The sequence below is a fragment of the Ostrinia furnacalis genome, unplaced genomic scaffold (genome assembly GCF_004193835.3).
Source record: "Ostrinia furnacalis isolate ACB-3 unplaced genomic scaffold, ASM419383v2 OfSCF4125, whole genome shotgun sequence".
Lineage (NCBI taxonomy): Eukaryota > Metazoa > Arthropoda > Insecta > Lepidoptera > Crambidae > Ostrinia > Ostrinia furnacalis.
Genome location: NW_021134364.1, coordinates 421,953 through 444,753, shown reverse-complemented (window position 1 = coordinate 444,753; position 22,801 = coordinate 421,953). Strand labels below are relative to the sequence as shown.

General features: G+C 38.5%; 1 protein-coding gene across 8 annotated transcripts in view; it reads left to right on the top strand.

Moving 5' to 3' along the window:
* The window catches only part of LOC114358870 (G protein-activated inward rectifier potassium channel 3), a 38,728-nt gene that overhangs the window by 14,094 nt on the left and 1,833 nt on the right, over positions 1–22,801 (top strand). For 3 of the 8 annotated variants that reach the window (XM_028313018.1, XM_028313014.1, XM_028313016.1), the window contains exons 2-3: positions 12,132–12,378; positions 12,594–13,651. In XM_028313018.1, the coding sequence (XP_028168819.1) occupies positions 12,197–12,378; positions 12,594–13,651 (1,240 nt within the window). In that variant the 5' untranslated portion in view covers positions 12,132–12,196. Of the gene's footprint in view, positions 1–10,128; positions 10,244–12,131; positions 12,379–12,593; positions 13,652–20,661; positions 21,741–22,801 lie in introns of those variants that run through there. The other 5 variants (XM_028313021.1, XM_028313019.1, XM_028313015.1 and 2 more) reach the window with 5 other exon arrangements.

Genomic DNA, 22,801 nt, shown 5'->3' with positions numbered 1-22,801 from the left:
AAAGTGAGTTAGTGAGTTCGTTCCTGAGTTAGTTCGCAGTTAGTTCAGTTCGTCAGTTCGTGAATCCAGTCAGTGCAGAGAAATCGGAATAAGTGCGAGTCGAGCTAAGCTCCTCCTAAACGCGACGCGGTTGCCCTATTCGGACGGGCGAAGTGTAATAGTGTTAAGGACAGGACCTCATAGTTGTAGTGAAAGTTTGTGAAGTGAGATTAAAGAAGCTATACAGTCCATTGTTTTATTATTTAGAAGCTATCGATGAACGGTTGGCGGTTCGAGCTCCGCCGATCAGACCCAGTGCACGCACCGACACACCGAGCGGCTACTTCAGATCCCGGTGTTAATACAATATCACAATAATACAATACAATTACACAACAATCATAATAATAGTACCAATAAACAATAAGTACTTAACTTTGGTCAGCATCACCTCAAAGATCCGTCGAGACTACTCTCCATGAGAAATTCCATCTATTTATACCCAAATTCTCCCTCTTTTTACTCAACTCCGATTGGTCGGCCTAAAACGACCAATCAGAACAGTCGACCAATCACAGCACAGTATTTTATAACTATTTTTATTCGGAAGCGGAAGTTGGAGTTTCTCATTTTACAATATATTAAAAATAGGGTAATATTATCTTTCATATTTAGAATCGGTGATCTTAATTAAATTCTGAATTATTAAGAAACCAAAAACCTTACAATAAATTCTAATTTACGAATTATATAAATCTGAATTTTAATCTGTCAGTTAATATGGCGGCTGTGCAATGTTTTGTGTGTGTAGTGTTTAACAAGTTAAATAGTGTACCAATTATAAATTTTTACCATGGAATATTAATATGAATCAGGTATGTACATATAAATATCCTAACACGCGCTTCCCAAAGAAGAACGGAGGCGCCGGGGTGAGCCTGCTCGCCTCCAAGGCGAGAGTGTCGCCAAAGAAGACCCAGACTATCCCAAGGCTGGAGTTGCAGGCAGCAGTGATCGCCACCAGACTCGCGGTCTCCCTGAAGCGGGAACATCGGTTGCGGTTCAGCCGGACCTTTTACTGGACCGACTCCAGCACCGTCCTGCATTGGATAAGGAATGGCGCCAAGCTGGAGCGACAGTACGTGCAAGTAAGGTTGAANGAAGACTCCGAACCCCAAGATTGGCGCTGGGTCCCCACCGAAATGAATGTCGCCGACGAGGCGACCAGGAAGAAACTGGACGGGGAGGTCATAACGACTACTTGGCTCAACGGTCCCGAGTTTCTGAAAGACCCGGAGGCCTCATGGCCTGAACTAGAGGAGCGAGCGGTGCACACAGCGCAAGAGGAGCCACATGACACCCTCATAGACATGAGCAGATTCTCCAGCTATGAGAAACTTGTGAGGACGTTGGCGTATGTATTGCTCTTCATCCAAAGAGTGAAGACGAAGAGTAAAAGAGAACTGGACGTGCAGCACCTGGAAGGCGCGGAGAATATCCTAACCATCATGGCGCAACAGGAGAGTTTCCCCAAGGAAGTGAAAGAATTGAGGACTGGAAAGCCGATTCCAAAGGAAAGTCGACTATTCGCGTTGGACCCTGCGATGCACGAGGGCATTATCAGGATGAGGGGTCGCATACAAAGAGCAGCAGTCGACGAGGATGTGAAAAGGCCGATCATCCTAGACAGAAGGCATCAGCTGACGAAGTTGCTGGTGAAACATTACCACGAGCGGGCTCTCCATGCAAACAATGAGAGAGTCGTGAACGAGTTGCGACAAAAGTACGCAATACTGGGGCTGAGAACGGCGGTTCGCTCAGCGGCACACTCGTGCCAGCTTTGTCGAATAAGGAAGGCGACACCGCAGCAGCCAATAACTGGAGACCTACCTGATTCCCGACTGAAAGACTTTCAGCGGGCCTTCACTCACTGTGGAGTGGACTACTTCGGCCCGATGCTGGTGAAGATCGGGCGCCGTCGAGAGAAGAGANGTTCGCAGTTAGTTCAGTTCGTCGGTTCGTGAATCCAGTCAGTGCAGAGAAATCGGAATAAGTGCGAGTCGAGCTAAGCTCCTCCTAAACGCGACGCGGTTGCCCTATTCGGACGGGCGAAGTGTAATAGTGTTAAGGACAGGACCTCATAGTTGTAGTGAAAGTTTGTGAAGTGAGAATAAAGAAGCTATACAGTCCATTGTTTTATTATTTAGAAGCTATCGATGAACGGTTGGCGGTTCGAGCTCCGCCGATCAGACCCAGTGCACGCACCGACACACCGAGCGGCTACTTCAGATCCCAACAGTGGGCGGTCGTGCACAGTTTGGTCCTTCGAGCCGGATCTACGGAACCCCTGGATCTACGGCACCCTGGAATACGGAACCCTGGGGTAGGGAACCCCGGACTACGGAACCCCAGAATGAGTGATAATATGAAATGAAACATTGGTATAATGTATAATTATTATGTACCTCCTACTCTAAAGACGTTTTATGACTTATTTATAGTAATTGTTATTACAAATAAAATTTGTTTGACTTATTATTAATATATTTTTTTACGAAACCACATTTTTATACTTTCCACAATATTATTCCATAGCCCCGATTGAAACGTTCCAAATCCATTCCATTCCCGTGCCCCCCGTAACATATTGTGTAATGATGATGAAAGAAGTACCTACATACATTTATTTTCTCAAACTCCTCTTATTTGCATAGTACAGGCAGGTAGGTACATATATTATATGTATTTATGTGCTGGCGGCACCTAGGATAGGATAAATTTATGTGTGTGTGTGCGAGGTGTGCCATGCCATGTGAGAGCAATAACAGGAATATCTATTATTAATATAATATAATATAATATAATATAGGTAGGTAATTATTGTGTAAAGTCTTCGATAGAAACAGTCATTATAATTAACGAAATTTGTGCGGCCCTGAAAAGGGCCTTTTGTGTATTTGTGATCGTTTTGCGATCATCCTCGTAGCGTCGTAGTTGCGCCAACAACAAGCAGCGCGGCGATGATGATGGGCCACACGACGACGATTCAGCGGCAGCTGTTGGTTTAACCACCGAAACCGTACAGGGTGCGANTTGGCGGTTCGAGCTCCGCCGATCAGACCCAGTGCACGCACCGACACACCGAGCGGCTACTTCAGATCCCAACAGTGGGCGGTCGTGCACACTCGGCAATGCGTGGTGTAATTGAAATTTTGTACTAGTAAAAAATAACAACATCACAGAAACATCTATTACCGTGTGTAAGTGACAAAATAAATGTTATTTGATTGATTGATTCATCGCTTCAAAAACTCAAATCAATTATTGATAATAATGGAATGGATATTAATTACAGTCTATTTTGGACTGCATAATTTGAATAGTAAATACTCGTAGTAAATAACCATATCTCTTTATACAGTATTATTCTATCTTTTGAAACGGCACATTCAACAAGTTTTCTTTTAGACACAATATTTCATAGCATTAAACTATTATACAATGTATCGCTGTTTCAAGAAAGCTCCGTATAGATTCTCTTTAACTTAACACTTTCTTGCCCCAGCTTTAAAACATTTACTCTTGCGTAGTTGCTTCTTAAACAGGAAATTTATCTTTTAAACTAGAAATTATGAAGGCGGGAGAGCATTCTTCATTATTTTTAACGACTTCAGATCATATTTCAAGGTAAAAACTAACTTGTCAAGAGAGAGCAATGTTTAATAGCTTAAGAAGTTATTTTTCTGTTTTTATTCTAGCATTATTCTTATGTTTCTTTTGTATCAACGGCGTTAGGGATAGGTACAGTCAGCGTCAAATAGTTCGTGACACGCAAAGTGGCAAAAAAGTTGATAATACAACTTTATTCCAATTGTAACAAAGACGTGTTGCGAAACTTATTGGCTACTTTGGGTGTCTCGAACGATTTGATACTGACTGTACTTAATAAACACCAGCCAAAATTGTGTGACCCCTTGCATTTTTAGACAGTCTTGTCATCCTATTGGACGACAAATCTTTTTTAACGTCAAATGGAAAAATATTCCCTAAAACGGATCTAATCAAAGGCTTTGTGACGCATAACTCTTACTAATATTATAAATGCGTAAGTTGTGTGAATGTATGTTTGTTACTCTTTCACGCAAAAACTACTGAACGTATTTTGATGAAAATTTACAGTATTATTGTTTATACATCAGAATAATATAAGCTATAATTTATAACGATCTGTGACACGCTATATGTGAAAAGCTAGTGTATTATTATTTTACAAATATATTATCTGTTAACTACAATGTGATTCCCATCACATGACTGACACACCCGACTGACTCAGAAAATGGCCGTCTATTTTCCAGAATAACCTGATCCTGCAAATCCTTTCCACTTTATACGTGTACTAGAGTGGTTTTACAAGATTCCCCACATTCACTTTGAGCGAACTAAACTATGTTTCGTCTAGAAGCCGGGGTTGACAGAGTTAGCACGTGTTTGAAGGCTTAGTGTGAAATAGAAATATATTTTTTATTTGGCACACAGTTTANGCGGTTCGAGCTCCGCCGATCAGACCCAGTGCACGCACCGACACACCGAGCGGCTACTTCAGATCCCAACAGTGGGCGGTCGTGCACAGGAGGAGTCATAAGTGTTTAGTTGTGGACGTCTTGTGGCTGGGCTGATGGTGGTGATGATGAAGGAGCTAATTTGTTATTTATCACTTCTTTGTTTGTTCTAGGAAGAGCAGTTCTACCACCAACAGGCGATTCGTCCACAGAGAGAATACAAGACAGAATTACTGCACGATGTAAGTATAATGTAGCCACGCTATTTTTTACCAACATGCAGTTAATAGTGTATCGCTTTAACTATTTCCAAATAATTTGTAATCTAAGTTATCCAATATGTTGAGTAGAGTAAAAGAAAAGTAAACTTTAGACAACACAAATATTAAAGTCACCAGCGATACAACACTACGAGTACTTAAAAGGCAGCCACAAGGGGTAGCCACATTTTAATTCTCTTTATTAATTTCCTTGAGCGCGTTAAAAGCATTTAATTGGGTATTTAATCACATTGATATTATTATGTTGAAAACTTACTTAAGTCGCTGACTTACCTAAAGTAGCTTCAGAAAAAATACTAAAACTAAAATGATTATTGTGAACGTGAAATACTTTAGAGTTTAGATATATCGCACAATGCTGCGCCCTAAATCTTTTTTTACTTCAAACTAGGTCAGCGATTATTTTCCAATCGCTGATAAGGATAATGTTCGCTATAGGTAATTATCTCAAGGCATAGATATCATGTGTCGCGTGTCGCCATCAGCTACCGATAGTGAGAGGGGGCAATGTCCGCCGCGCTGTCATGGCCGCCCGGAGTTGCGCATACGCAAGTTCCGATTTGCAGGCATAGAGCTAACGTGCAGAAGGTCCACTTGGTAAAAAATCATGCATTTACGTGATCGTGACTTTAATAAAGCCCTAAGAAAAAGAAATATTGAAATAACTCTACATTTGAAATTAAATAACAATAATAATTAAATAAATCTTTGGACAATTTCACACAGCGCCAGCTAGCCATAAAGTAAGCAACTTAATGCTTGTGTTATGGGTGCTAGCTTGACAGATACACTACGTATATACTTTTTTTTTAAATACATACATATTATAAATAAAGATATTTTTTTTATTTAGTATGAGAAAAAACAATACGAAGCAACTTATTTGCAAACAAAGCAACAGATTGGTCTCTGCGATCGTTTCTAATTTGTCACATTATTTTCTTATTCATCACTTTGTGGATATTGCACTTACTTATGATTTAGAAACGCATGTTTTCATAGTAATGATTGCAGAGTATAGTTAACAGCTATTACAGATGATGCCTCAGTGTACAGTTTGACGTTCTGTCTTGGTATGTATAGGTGGTAGTTACCAAAACATAGTTATGATGAAAAATTATTTATATTTTTTAGATACCTGCGACCTATTTTAGCTGCGACAAAACTACTTAAAATATAATATTAAGTATGTTGTGGTCCTTCTGTGCCCTCCGTTCTGTACCGCACAGGATGCTAATGGCATATTAGATGCCTTATGCTTATGCATATGCCACAAATAAAATTTTGCAACAAAAAATACGACGTGTCTATTTTTCTAAGTCTATTTGTAATATACCAATTATGGTCTAAGTCGGTCTGCTGCTAAACTGACTAGACTGCTGATCAACTCAATAGTCCATAACGATTGTCTACTCACGGACATTGCCCGCGGGCGGCGTGACCGAAGGGAGCGGCGAGCGTTCGGCGAACGAACGAGCAATGTTCGGTTCGCGAGCGAACATCGAAGAAAACGATCCTGACGCACTCTCTTCAATGACTTTGCACTAAACGGTTTCGATATTATTGTAAATTTATACCGAATAGACAATTAATTGTATACAGTCCACTCTTTTTATTTATGAACTTCCACTACACTCACTATCTAAACCATAATGTAGTTTATAGTATAAACTAATCCCATGGCTAGTGAAAGCCCAATGCCCTACAGTGGGATGTAATAGTCTTGTACTGTACTAAACTAAATCGATCGGAATTCATACTAGACTAAACAATTCATTGCCCTACTCTACTGATTATTCAGTGAACTGAACATGGGTTTCGCACGTTCATACTCTATGTATTTGGGTACCTTATGTTAGTAACTACTATATAAAGTGCATGGAAATTAAGCTAGGCTAAGTATATTAGATTTTAATGAGGCAGATGTAATGCTTTTGTTCTTATTTGAGACTTATTAACATTATTTTATTTAGATAAAAGCTTGTTATTTAATATGATTGGATCCAATTGCCTGCGGGTAGTAGAATACCTTGCTTTATTTTTTTTATGTTGTGGTAAAATAATAAAAGCAAGTTATTCGTTTAGTAATTTGTATAATATTATTATTTCATAAGCATTTTCCATTCATAAACAACATTACTTCTTAAACTCGGGTCACATACGATACGAACGATGGGCAGGCTCTATTATTTACATCTATCTTTAGATGCAATCATCATCATCATAATTTCAGCCACAGGACGTCCACTGCTGAACATAGGCCTCCCCCAATGACATCTACATCGCACGGTTGGTAGCGGCCTGCATCCAGCGCCTTCCTGCTACCTTTATCAAGTCGTCGGTCCACCTTGTGGGTGGACGTCCCACGCTGCGTTTTCCGGTACGCGGCCTCCATTACAGAACCTTGCTGCCCCATCGGCCGTCAGTTCTGCGTACTATGTGCCCTGCCCACTGCCACTTCAGCAGATGCAATCAATACTAAATTAAATAAATAAAATCTTGAAGGAAGAGAAGTTAAGTAGCCTGAAGATTTATCTATTCAGGACCATTTTAGCATGATTAAATCAACCTCTACTTAAATTGTCTGCTTGCAAAATATCGTTCATTTCAAATTTTTAAGGTAGCATGACTTTTGTAAGTGTTGCAAGTGACTTAATTCTTAAGAGACTAAAACTTGAAAGTCGTTAATAAACCAGCCAGTGCAGACAACCAGGTGCCGAGAAAGCTCAAAAGCTTGCATAAGCTGCATGTTGTAAGCTCCAAGTAGATCTGGGTCAAGGCCACTAGTCGTTATGTAAAGAGCAAACGTATTAACATTAACTACGGTTAATTTAATACGGTTAATAACAAAGGCTTGTACTCAGCACATGAGACTTTACATTGCTGTTGTAAATTAGCACTTATTACGTAAGATACAGAGTTTAGCTTGAAGTACTCTCGTGTACTTTACATAACATGCGTGAGGTGATGACATAAAACGACATTGTTAAATACTGTATGGGCACGATAATAAAGAGTAATACGCGATTCTGGAGGGCTACTCCGAAAAGCTGTGTACGTAGTTTCGGGTCTATCTGTTACTGTCGCTCATGCTAGCATCTTGCTTTGCGTGAGAGGGATAGCAACTTTCGAAACTACGGATGGCGTTTTTCAGAGTAACCCCTCTGTTGTATTACGAAGTGTGAATGAAGTGAAAAGTAATTTAAAGACATTCGTTGTTACTTAACGGCGCCAGTTTGAATGGTTGTGGTGTAAAAGTTACGTTTATTGTTGAAGTTTTGATGGTTTGCTTTTGTTTTATCTTAATTAAGGATAATTAAACTGGATGTAACTAAAGGGTTTTGTAATTACATTTCTTTCACTTTGTATGCTCCTGGTTTGACTGTGGATGTTTCATTACTATTAGATCACCAAACATCCTACTAATATTATAAATTATAAATAATTAAATAATATTATAAATGCGAAAGTTTGTATGGATGTTTGGAAAACTGTTGAATGGATTTTGATGAAACTTTACAGTATTATTTTTTATAACCCCGATTAACATATAGGCTATATTTTTATGACGATCTGTGACAAACGAAATTTCACGCGGGTGAAGCCGCGGGCAATAGCTAGTTATACAGTCATATAAAATAGAACTTTGATTGGTGGTTATTTACCGTGTAGTACCATATGGAGTCCAAATTTAGGACTTTCCAAAATAATCGGTAAAGCCCATTTAATCTCTTCATTTCGGGGAATCAAACCTAGGACCCTAGAGCACAATATCTTGTTTTTATTTAGTAAACTTTTGATAACAATCTCACTGAAAAGGTTAGATGCGATCCATGGCGCAGCGAGCTTGCTCAGATGATGCCTGTTCTCTCGTGGCTTCAAGGCCTAATATGAATAAGAAAAAGAATATTTTGTTCAGCATATAATAAAGAATACAGTGCGTAACATTTTCCAAGTTTATGCTGAAGAGGCGCCCGCTCAGCAATATTCGCGACATAACATAAACGTCATGTCGTGAAGCTGGTTTTCAGCGGGAACCAAAACACGATGAGGATTGCGTATTGCGCGCCCCCGCCCTCTTGACCGAGACCATACCGAGGCGGTTTGATAATTACTACCTTGTTATTTTTATGCAAGACAAGGCAGGTATTTGACCGCAATCGCACCTGGTGTTAGATGCAGTCTAGGATGGTACATATCTGCCCTGTAAGCCTATTCACTCTCGCCTTGAAAAGGCCCGGATTATAGATTATAGTCTTAGAGTTATATGATTTCGTGAACACAGACACGTTTCTCTTTACTGAAATCTTTACCAAAATCAACTTTTTCTTTCCAGCGCTACCAGCTCTTGCCGTACAATTTCCAGCCTCACCAGTCAGTCTACCGCAAGCCTTTGAGAGAGCATGAGAAGCCCCAAGATCTCCGCAACGTGCCCGGCGTGCCCGGCGTAGACTTCCCCATCTACCATGAAGTGCCGGACACAAGTTTCTCATGCGACCACGTGCCGGTCAGGCCGGGCATGTACGCTAACGTTGAGACTGGCTGCCAGGTATGTTATTCTTATAACAATACTATGCTTATTATGAACTCTGTATGAAGAAAAATGTATGAATTATTCTTGGCAAAATTTCACTACACTATAAGTCGCGCGGGGTCCATTGGACCCCAAGCACCTCCGTACGACACGTATGCTTATTGCCGTAGCAAGTGGAACCCTTATGAAGGAAGGTGCAGGTGAGCTAGGAAGCTACTAGAACGCTGAGTTGCGTAAGTGTAATATTTGCCGAAATATGACACAAACTAACTCGCTTGGGGTCCAAGTGACCCCGCGCGACTAATTAATGGTTAACTTATCTATTGAGAATAAAACCCAAATATACTGCACTTGTCGGAGCCTATTTGGTAAAGAATATGGTAATATTCAGACTGGTTCACATATAGTTCAAGATCTCTAAGAAATAAGAAGCACTTCCTTACAGCTTAAAGCTGCACAGCGTCCGCTTATCGAACTAAAGCCTGCTAACCACTCATTACTACAGCTCGGCGATGTTTATACATGAGGTCGTACCGTTAGCATTATAATCATTCCGGATTACAACGGAACCCGAACTTTGGCTCGTGCCCAAATGGAAGCCGGCCGTTTCCGTAGGGTTCCGTAGTCCTAAGGGGAACCCTTATAGTTTCGATATGTCTGTCCGAGGTTTTGCTTGGAAACTGTTGGCACTAGAGAGCTGTAATTTTGTGGAGGTATGTATATTAATCACACCGACAAAACGGTAAAATAAAATTTAAAAAAAAANGAACGGTTGGCGGTTCGAGCTCCGCCGATCAGACCCAGTGCACGCACCGACACACCGAGCGGCTACTTCAGATCCCAACAGTGGGCGGTCGTGCACAAGGACTTTTCTGCGCGCCTTATAGGTACCTAGATATTCATAGAAGACCAACATTATAATTAATTTTATCTCGATTTATTTAAACATAAAAGCTTTACCTACCATTTTATATTGAGTTTCTGATAGTTCAGCACATTCGTAGATAGATGGAGTATATCAGATAGATGGAGGTGTATTATGTACATAACGCTATAATGAATTATGCTTTCAATTTAAAATACGAAATATCAATAACATAAATATTTATTGGATAATAAATTAATCGTATGTTGAATAGATAACTAAAGCACATGATCAAAACAGATTAACAAGACTTTATCAAAATAAAAGTACTTTTGATATTGTATTGGCAGTGACATTTGTAGGTCAGAGTTACTGTATAATTAAAAATGTGTGATTAGTTTTACTCACCTGTCACAATCCAGTATTTGCTAATTCTAATTATAAAAGATACACATGGCAAATCTTTTTAGTTTATTTAGATACAAAATTATATGATCTTCAAAGTTCAAAAGAGATTTAAATAAATTTTGTAGAGCGAAAACCTGCAAGAAGTTTAACCGAAGTTATGAGGCTGAAAGCCATACCATCAACCGCTAAAAGCTCAGTACACATGAAGTATTTATGAAGTCACGTTTTTACTTTTTACGCAACCAGCACATGTATCCCCAAAAAGCCCTACCCATTTATTTATCTTGCAAATATCGTCACAAAGGACCACAATTACATAGTTACTAACACACCTCCTATCGACCTTCGGTTATAAAATGGTCGAGATTCCCCAATTAGTATCGAAAATGATGCGCATTAGCGAACCACTTCGCACTGTCAAATTAGCCATTTTAACGAACTGGGTGGGGGTAGCCGCCATTTTGGAAAATATAGGCTGATTGTTACAGACTAACATTTAAATAACACACATTACAACATTTTTATTGAACATTTAACAGAATTTTTCGATTCTAGTATCTGTATTATTAATATTTAAAGGCTTCAAAAAGCAAGCTTTCTTGTAACATTCTAATGAAAACTTTTATGTATTGCTGTTAGTGTGTCATAAGAGCTACTCCTACTGCATATGAAGTTTTGCACAGAAAGAGACAAAGACGCTCGTCTCCTTTGTAAATTCATTCTAGATAAAACGTGATGTCTACGATGACGTTTTCTACACAAGCAGTCGTAAATTAAATGTAAACAATTAAAAATAAATAACAATTCATCATTGCTGCAGCATCAGTCAATGTTTGTCTGGTAAAACCGTGGAACAGAGCACTCTTAAATACATTTTTAGTAAGCTATAAAATTATTTGCTCGTGGTTGCGTTTACTCGTGATTTCGCTATTGTAGGTGTATCTAGAAGACATTTCACTGTAATTTTATAAATGCAAATTAAATAACTTGTGTGCCAATGATTTAGCTTTGCGTGAATTTGGGTTTGTCAAAATAAAACCGCGCTGATAAAGGTACCTACATGGATGAAATCGGAAAATGTAACTATTGAAGAAGATAATCTTATGTATTTTTCCACGTATACTACTTCACATTTTCATAAGATTATTCAATATTGAATCTTGAAAATAGCCCGCTGACATCTGTAAAATGGTTTAATTTCTTGTCAGGGTTTAAATTTTTATGTTCACTTTGACATTTTCTATTAATTATGATTATGTTCATATTATGAGTTCGTTATCGAATAATAATTACTATATTACAAAGGTACCTACTGATACTGGCATCTCCACCAGCAGCGCTGTAATCTTTTGGCACACCCTATATCAGCTATCGTCACCGGCCACTAACAAAGCATTTTCCGGGCGGGCTGATAATTTTCGTTATAGAATCTCGCGATACAATTATACAACATTTAGCGTGTGCCAGTCGTGATCTCGTCATTATCTCGCGCGGTGCTTCAGGGCGAAGCCGGGACGGCGGCGCCGGCGCAGACGGTCCGCCGCGAGTGAGCGCAACGCACGAAACCATGCACGTCGACCCAGAGTCCCCCGCCTGCCGGGAAGAGACCCAACTCCTGCCAGACGACTGGCTCAAAGTCAAGACAGTGCCCGCCAATGGAAACCTCTCCCCCGGCATCTACTACCCTCAAGCCAGCAAGAGGTTCGTCGACGATCGCCACCCAGTGCCGTCACCGACCGACTCCCACCCGTACTGTTTCGCTTTTGTCCGTCTTCTTAGCAATGTTTTGTGTAAACTCATTTACATTAGAAAGCTATTCACTAATTGTTCGCGCATTAGCGACATCACATCGACGAAGGTCGACGATGCAAGCGTGAACTAGACATTCACACTTAGGACTAGTGCATATTAGATAACAGGGTTCGTTCAGGCGAAACGTTCATATTCCGTGTATTTGTTTACAGGAGCCGATCGCACAGGCCCGGCGTCACGCGGCGAACGAGAAGACGAGCTGTTCTCAAAAATGGCGAGTGCAACGTCCTCAAGTCCAGGATTTCTCAGCGGCGTATACGGTTCCTCCAGGATATGTTCACGACCCTTGTTGACGCCCAATGGCGATGGACTCTACTTGTGTTCACTCTATCGTTTATCTTGTCTTGGCTGGGATTCGCGTTGATTTGGTGGCTCATATCATTCACACATGGAGATCTGGAGCCTGATCACCTACCTCCCATGCAGGAGACCTCAAACTGGAAGCCTTGTGTGTTCAATATATTCGATTTCACGTCTTGCTTCCTCTTCAGTATTGAAACTCAACACACCATCGGTTACGGTGCTCGCACAACGACGGAAGAGTGTCCCGAGGCTATTTTCATAATGTGTCTCCAGAGTATAGTAGGTGTCATGATACAAGCTTTCATGGTCGGTATCGTGTTCGCCAAGATGACGAGACCAAAACACAGAACGCAAACTCTACTCTTCTCAAAATACGCTGTGATATGTCAAAGGGACGGCGAGCTGTGCTTGATGTTCCGCGTGGGAGATCTGAGGAAGTCGCATATTATAGGAGCAAGCGTTAGAGCTCAACTTATACGATCGAGAACAACGAAAGAAGGGGAATTGTTATCGCACTACCAGACTGAGTTAGAACTGAATGCCGATGGATGCGACAGTAACTTGTTCTTCATTTGGCCAATCACAATGGTCCATAAAATAAACGCTGAGAGTCCGTTCTACGGAGTGTCCGCGGCGGACATCCTCCAGGAGAGGTTCGAGATAGTAGTTATATTGGAAGGAACGATAGAATCGACTGGGCAGACGACGCAGGCGCGATCCAGTTACACAACAAGTGAATTAATGTGGGGACACAGATTTGTGCCTCTTGTGACATATAACCGTGAACGACAAGGATACGAAGTGGATTATTCTAAATTCGACGTCACGACGCAGGTCGACACTCCTCTCTGTTCCGCCAAGGAATTGGACGAGTTCTACGGGAGCCAGGCTGACCGTAGATCTATTGGTGAGTTTATTTTTATGCATGAACCTGGTTGTGGTTGACTGTGTGTTTGCATACAATGCTTATAATGCTTTATACTGTGTGCGCATCTATGTGGTAACGGTTATCACGAGACAGGTTGCTCTCAAATCGAGATAAAAAGATATCTTCGTCATATAGACCTACATTAGACCTGCATATCAATGTTGACACAGCTTGAGAAGTTTGATAGAATTTCCTTTATTTGGTACTTAGTATTATTTGCAAGATTGTTTATCTAGGGTCAATAAATTAACTGCCTTGTTTACAATGTGATAGTGGTTAATTTATAGTGAAGGTATGCATCAGTGCCGATGTATTGGCGTATTAACCCAATAAGATCACCAAGATCAATATCCTTACAATCGTGTAAAACTGTCATTGCGTTGATAATGCATTCAAATGATGTCTTGCCAAGCGTGTCACATACAAAGTGAGATGAAGGTATTATATTACACGTACTTGCTAACTGCATGGATAGAGTGAGTGTATAATATCATATATCAATCAAGTACTTATCTAATAACGGCGGAGATCCTTTGTTTGTGTATTAAGTACTTGCTTATTAATGCAGACAGATGTTTCGCTAGTAAGAAAAATAATATAAAATTAAATTAAACAATAAAAAAGGAGGCTTGTCTACCTAAGATTGCAATCGAAGCACTTGACCAAATATCTCAGATAACAATGTAGGTATTTTTCTTTTTATCAAAGTAATTTACTTAAAGACCAATGTGTAGTACTAATAACATTAATTTTGGTTGATAACGTTTTATCCGAAAAAAAATAAACAAAAACTCGGAGGCCTTTCTTGGGACCTCGTAAAATTGGTCTATAAACTTTAAAAAATATTGATACGTTGCTTAAAAAGTCTTCTCTCTTTTGTTAAATCAATAATTACTAGAATATACCTCTATTACTCACACGAGCACTCAATTGAACTCGAGATTTGAACTCTTATAGATGTTGCAATAGCAAAGTCGCCAGGAGGAAGCTGTTACGGATCTGCAAAGATTTATGTGGGTGAATATCAACAAACTCGTTTTTTGCCTAATTCCGGTGGCGAATTTTAATTTCCACTTTCCAAAACTTTTTTGTGGCAGAAATAATAGTAAATAACTTGTATTATTCAATGATATGGTAGAGATCAAAATATTATTAATACTTCTCGAGATATGTCAATTTGAAATTATCAAGAGCCACCGAAATTGTATTTGAGCCACCGGAATTAAGAATCAATCCACCGAAATTCATTTATANTGGCGGTTCGAGCTCCGCCGATCAGACCCAGTGCACGCACCGACACACCGAGCGGCTACTTCAGATCCCAACAGTGGGCGGTCGTGCACAACGAGATTCTCCCATATATTTTGTATGGCAATACAAGCAATTGACGTCACTATTTTGTCAACTCAATTAACTACGTTTTTCAATCACACACAATGCAACCAAAAATATCTCTAGTTACAGGTCCTAATTACCTACTTAAATATTTTTTTAAGACCAGAATGAATGAAAAGTTGTTGTTTCGAATAATTGGGGAATGGTGTCAATATTCGTCAAATAGTATATTGTGTTGGTGTTAGACTGGCCGAATCGAGATCCGAGGACCGCGGGTTCGAGCCCCGGCGCTAAACCATATAAATAAATGATTTATTTATTTATATAATTCACTGTGGACTTACAGTTTTACCCAAAACGTCCATAATACGTACATAATACTCGATTTACATACATAGGTGCTTAAATACTATGCGACAGAAAATTGTAGGTATACCTCCAAAATATACTGAGCCATACTGTCAACAAACACGTCAATATGAGGTTTTTTCGCGAGAAGCGCATTTAATGACGTGAGTGCTCTAATAATTGAAGGGCAGTTTTGTGCATTGCGGGTGCGCGTCACGGGCACGTTGAATACCATTGTGGTAAACCCACTCGTACACAATGCACAAGTTTCTAAGCTTATCACGAGGGGTTAACGGGACTATTAGCCTTTTTATTAAAATTTTAGTAGGTACCTACTACACCTTGCTTTACAAATTGTGGACAGATCTTGGAATACATGCATAATTATTGTACGTATAGTATTAATTATCAATTAACATTCCAATTTCTCCAACGCAACGTCAATTACAATATGCCGTATTAATTGGACAAATTGTTATCAGATTGATTATATTAGTTAAATTACATTATTATTGTAAACGGCATTTACGTACAAAACAAACTAGGGAATTATAAATATTGAACTTAGCTAACTTAGCTTTTATAGGTGGTAGGTCCTTGGAATTTATTATACTACTAGCGGCCGCCCGCGACTTCGTACGCGTGGACCCCGTTTTACCCTCTTAGGGGTTTACTTTTATAAACCCCGTTCTTAGCGGATGTCTACACCCTATAAGGAACCACTTACCTGCCAAATTTCAAGTTTGTGGGTGTTTTAGTTTCTGAGATTTCGTGATTAATCAGTGAGTGAGATTTCTCTTTTATATACATACATAATAATGTAGATTAAATTATGTACGATTACTACATATTTCCCAACTAGCTTTCCGCCCGCGGCTTCGTCCGCGTGGAAATTTGTCTGCCACGGAAAGACTTATCGCGCGCGTCCCTGTTTCAAAAACCTGGATAAAAACTATCCTATGCCCTTTCTCGGGACTCAAACTATCTCTATGCCAAAAATCAAAATCGGTTCAGTGGTTTAGGCGTAAAAACAAGACAGACGGACAGACAGACATACTTTCGCATTTATAATATTAAGTATAGATTAGTATAGATATCGTAATATCCTTTATTCTATTCAATTAAAATACGTGCATATTATGCTGATAACTTCGTAATAAAATGTTTCTTTACTGCGAATTTTCATTGAAACTTCTCAAGAGCTATAAAAAATTCCGAGAAAGTAGCATAAAGGCCAGCGCTCTGGCAAGCTATTATTTCTAAAAGGACTGAATGAAAAACCTCTTATGCTTTTAATTTCGCTTGCATCTTTATCTTTTAGTTTGAAAAATACAAAACGCTTGGAAAAATAGCACTTGCGGACACAAATAAGAATATTCTAAGGACTAGCTGTTTCCGCGACTTCGTCTGAATATAGTTTGAATAATATTTCCCGTTTTTGTTACATTTTTCTTTGATGTTCCGCCCCTATTGGCTGTAGGGTAATCTATAGTAATATTATAAATGCGAAAGTAACTCTGTTTGTCGGTCTGTCTTGCTTTCACGCCTAAACTACTAAACCTATTTTGATGAAATTTGGCATAGAGATAGTTTGAGTCCTGGAAATGGACATAGGATACTTTTTGTCCCGGTTTTTGAAACACAGACGCGCGNAGATTATTCCGACACTTTAGCGAAGATATCCTAGACTTTAGCTTGAGTGAGATTAGAATGCCCTATTAAAAACAACAAGATATGTACCAGGAGATAATGAAATCACAACTGAGCTTATGAAATCAGATGGAATGCTAGTACTAAATTTCTCTTAAATACCACCATGTTTATTGGTCGATAAACCAAAAAATAAGACATGGTGGTGGTGCTAGAGACTGGAATGGAATGGACGTTGGCGATGGTCCAGAGTCAGGTGAGGCAGCTTTTTCCTGAAACATGACACTCTCGCTATCCAACATCCAGTCTCCCAGACAACCTCATTTTCGAAAAGACGTTCGTAATACTACGTATACATATTTAATGCTGCGTCAAATTATGCAGAAGACTGAGGACTATAATCAGTCATTCGTTCGTTTCAGCCAAATGACGTCCACTGCTGGACAAAGGCCTCCCCCAAGGTTTTCCACAATGAACGGTCCTGCGCTGCCCGCATCCAGGCTCTTCCCGCGACCTTTACCAGATCGTCGGTCCACCTAGTAGGAGGCCTGCCCACGCTACGTTTTCCAGCCCAGTCAGTCATTATTATNTCGTTTCAGCCAAATGACGTCCACTGCTGGACAAAGGCCTCCCCCAAGGTTTTCCACAATGAACGGTCCTGCGCTGCCCGCATCCAGGCTCTTCCCGCGACCTTTACCAGATCGTCGGTCCACCTAGTAGGAGGCCTGCCCACGCTACGTTTTCCAGCCCAGTCAGTCATTATTATTGGCCTTTTTGTACCTTCTTCGATTCGGTCAAGACCTGGGCTGTGCTACAGTCTCTTTAATGGCGTCAAATTGACTGTCGATACATGCAACTTCTGAAGTATTTGTATGAAAACTTCATCATATCAGCCCTCCCCCAAGATCAGAACTCGAAACTTATCTGATTGCTGCGAGGGTTCAGAGTTAGACACCATAATCTTTTAAAGTCTTCAAGTGGGAGGTCACTTAGAGGTTTTCAAGCTTCTGAGCTAGACCGAGCTCAGTATCAAGATACGGCGNTACCTCCCACTTAGAGGTTTTCAAGCTTCTGAGCTAGACCGAGCTCAGTATCAAGATACGGCGAGTACATCACACAACTTCGATTCACTGACGATATTGTAGTTATGACTGAGACCTTAGTAGACCTAGGTACAATGCTCCAGAGCCAATAAGACCAATTCCGGCAATAGATTCGCCACCGGAGCCACCGAAATTGCGCCACCGGAATTGAAAAACTGTTACAAAATTCAAATTATAAAGAAAACTATAATTCTGATCAATAATTTCTGTATGCAGATACAACAAAACACCAAACTTTAATCATGTTAAAGAATCGTTTAGCATCTAAGTAAGTAGCTTTCACTCATACACTTGCCACCGAAATTGAAAAATTTTGTATTCCTGTGCCGCTGATACAAATATTTACGGGTCTGCTGGAAAAACAATACCACAAGTCGCAAGTCTTTATAGCCCGATCAGGAGGACACAGTTGAGTGATGCAGGGAAGAAGAACTCTACGTCTCTCAAAGCTTCTTTGGAGAAGTAAGAGAGTGTCGAAATTGAGCCACTGTAATTGCTTTTTTTCGTGGGACAGTTTTGAAAGGCTATTTAAAACACTTAAAATATGAAATATCACATTTCTTTCATATCATTTGGAAGTCTTATTTAATGTATTTTATGGCTATACTATTTTTAAGTTACTAGAATACCCGAGAAAGAAGGAATAACACAATTTATGAGTAGAAATAGAGTTAGGACGCGCCACCGCTATTAGATTTTGGGTCTTTGAAAATTTTTTTAGTACATAAAATAACTACCTATTGTCCTGAAGACTTTGCTATCGTGTAAAACGCTGTATAAACTATATACAGAAAAAAAATCATCGCTCTAGTTACATTTCTCCCATCGATTCTCAGCTCCGCCGCGTAAAAAACGTGTTTGGGATATTCACCCATGTAGACGACATAATAATTGTAGACCCATTATAGAATCCCAGCAGGATGTACCGTTTTGCCAAATTGATTCCCAGTGTAACCACCCCCCTTTTCGGTACAGGATACATTTGTTTCGCTACCCAAAGAACGTGGACGTCATGACCAATTTGAGTACATCACACATTCGTATGGACCTCTTTGTTTCATCAATTACTGTAAATGGTCTCACATCCAGTTTGATGAGGTGTCGTTATTAACCAACTCCTTGTTTCTTCAATACTTATGTAAATACAGGTGACTAACATTTCCACCAACATGTGAGGGTATAATGATCATTGCATTTTATTACTGGTGTTTGTGATGACGCGGTGACTAAAAATCTGTCATTTTTCCGTTATCAGCAGGGTTTTCATTTCGCAAACACACAAACTCGAAATAATCTTTAGGATCTAAATTCCAGAGACTGATGGCATCATAATAATCGTTATCTTGTAGTTCTTTTTGACAAGATGATTAACAGAAACCCGAAATGAAGTTACCTAGCTTGATTAAAATTACTTAATCGATTACAAAATATTAATGCTTAAGATATTGTAAAATTAAGTACCTTTCTAGCACTGTATTTGATGTTAATTTCAGAGATTTTCATTCAATATCACTCATACGTAATGGTAAAAATACCTTTTGATGGAAATTCATGATTGCAAGTAACTTTAACTCCAAACCGAGTGTTAAGTACTTCTAACACTAGGTCAACGAAGTGTAGGAAGATTGATAACGGTGTTATCAAGATGTTGTGTCTCGAGAGTCAACACTCGAATGCGACCTTTAGAGGAAATTTTACAATATGCAGTATGCGCACGTACCTACTAAGTACGAAGAAAACGCATTAGGTGAACTTTTTTCATTGAATGTTATTTAGGTAAATAACGAGGGTTTGGCTTTCACTGGTTCTTAGTCCAATCATTCAGCATCTTCAATTATTTTGTACCTACATAAGTTTGCCACGTTTCTAAACACAATGGTCAATATTAATACCTAATGCATGCACCATTTATGTTACAGTTGTGAAATATTCACACTTACTAATAAAAATTTTCAGTCGAGTAAGTTTCAATACTAGATTGTTTTTAAGTTATATTTATAAACGTTCTATTATTTTAATGAATATTCGTTATGAAAAATAATTATTTAATACTTATTTCATATTTATCTCGCTTTCAAGTCATATGCGTATTAGGTAGCCCACTGCTATATGACCGCAACTCAACCCATAATAACCGTCGATTATTTTATTAGGGGTCCGGCCAGTAACTTTATATTAGCGCTAGGTATTTATCAATAGGAAACTCTAAAAACAGAGAGAAAATGTTATTGTATGGAGCCTGTATATGACAAATATTTATTTGTGTATTAAAACTCTATATTTTACGAATAGTGGAGTCGCACACATTTAGCACACCACTCACTATCATTTTAGACATATACTCGTATGTATAAAATATCATACAACGCCATGTAATCCCCAACTATGAAAAACATGTACACATGTACAGACAAAGAATATAAAGCACTTACTTAAGTTACTTAAACACTTTTTTGAAAACCTCCTTGTGTAAACCCTTCTCGACTCTCCTTCTTTCTCGCCTGTCGCTGTCCATGTCTGTGTTTGTAACTTAATGTTTGTGATGTACCACAGAGAGCTCAGACCACCAGCAGCTGGTCCTCAAGATGCCAGAACGACCACCAGAGCCGAAAGCAGAGCAGAAGGACGGCGACTTCACTGTGACCCTGTGAACGAATCAGAAACAAATATTTTAGAAAATAAACGTCATAAATGGAAGTGGAATTATACGTAGGATCTGTAAAATAATCTCGAAGATTGTAGGAAAGTTAAAAGTTGAAAACAAGAAAGAATTGTCTTAAAAAGAATATCTTAATAAGAGTATGTATTATTTAAGGAAAGGATCTGCTTAATAAAAATCTCGTTATGAGATATTTAGGTGTAAGTTTACGTTAGCTAATTTACAGATTTATGAATAAACAAATGAATTCCAGTTGCCTACAGTATATTAGGTACTATACTAGTCAGTTATTTTGTGTAGTTAAATTAATGCATTCCAATGTCTTGTAGTCTCAATTAAATATGGTGTTTGAATTTTCGTTGAATCTCAAAAAATAAATAAATTAGGGTTGTGAAAAACTTTCAAAACATTCCACTAGATTATTAAAGTTACCAGTTTGTATTAGGTTTTATTTAAATTTAATTTAAAATCTAATAAGTGTAGTTGTAAGTAGGAGTCGCTTTATTTCGTATCACAATGCAACGTGTACAAAGTATACCTATACCGTTGGCCGGTGTAACTGAAGACGTTCCCTATAACAAAGTAAATATTAGAGCCGATTTTTTTAATAAGGGTAACATTTTGACGGACATTATAAATTGTACAAAATCTGTCAAAATATCAAACTTTATTCGGGGAAAGTTACCATTAATGATTGAAGAATCGGCTCATTTATGTAGAAATGCATAAAAAAATCTTTGACAAACTGTAAAATTTTGTTAACCGGCCAGCATGTATAAGCAAATGTATATAAGTTTATTATCAATTAATATAGTACTATTAATTATACAGAGATGTTAAAAATTCATTGATATTACTAATACATGTTTCATATTAATATTATGAAGAAGTCACATGTATCTATGTTGACTTGAGAAAATCAAGGTACCTACATTGTAAATATTGAATGAATAATTATTTGTGTTGTGACGTTGATATTATGTGTTTGATTTACTACACCCAAGATAATGATGACTATACTATAGACTACCCATTAAAGTATTTACTAAGGAAACTATGCAGTTACTTACCTCATTGTAAAATCATAAAATTCTATTGCAATGGAAACTAAGGAATCATTATGAACAAACTTAGTCTTGACTTAAAGAAGATTTAAAATTACTCTTATATTTATTGAAAATGAAAATATCACAAATATTAAGCTAACGCTATAACGAGTTTAGCTTAATTTCTTTCGAATATTGTTTCAATAAAATAATAAGAGACAACACAGTGTTTGATTATAAGGATATGAAATACCTACTGTCCTAATTTAGGAGTACTTACTCACCTTATCAAATCTATGAAGAGATAGAATGATAAAGTAAATAAGAGAGAAACTGATTGTAAATAAATGCACTGATCAAAATACACAGATTGGCGAAAAAGTTTCACAAGATCTTTTATACTCGTAACATCACCATCGTGAATTTAATATTATTCCAATGTTATTGCCAAAATTCGAGCTGATTATTTTCCAATCAACTTGGGCTAAAAATTTTATAGGGCGAAATACAGATAGATCAGACTCAGCTCTCCTACCAATTGATACACCTTACTTAAAAGTTATGAAATAAGTGTGCATAATTCCATTTCCTAAAATTCTGGTAAAACTTTTAAACTACTACCACAGAGTAATAATCAGTACCTACTACTTTGGTGCTACATTGTGTTGGTGTAATGTAAAGCTTTCTACGTGTGTGGCGTCTATGGATGTGTTTGTCTTATTTCTGTAAGTTTTTAATGTGCAAGAGTACCTTACTAGTATAATAAGATTTACAGTAAATTAAATAAGATCAATGTGACAAGATGATGGCGTAATAGAAAGCTCAAGTATAATCATGTTCTGCGATATCTATCGCTAAACTTTAGTCGAAAATGTTAATTAATTTACAATATTACGTCAAGATTCATAATTAATGAAATTAAATTAAATAACTAAATCGTTGATATGGTGGACCAACGACCTCATAGAAAGCACTATATGCCGCCACC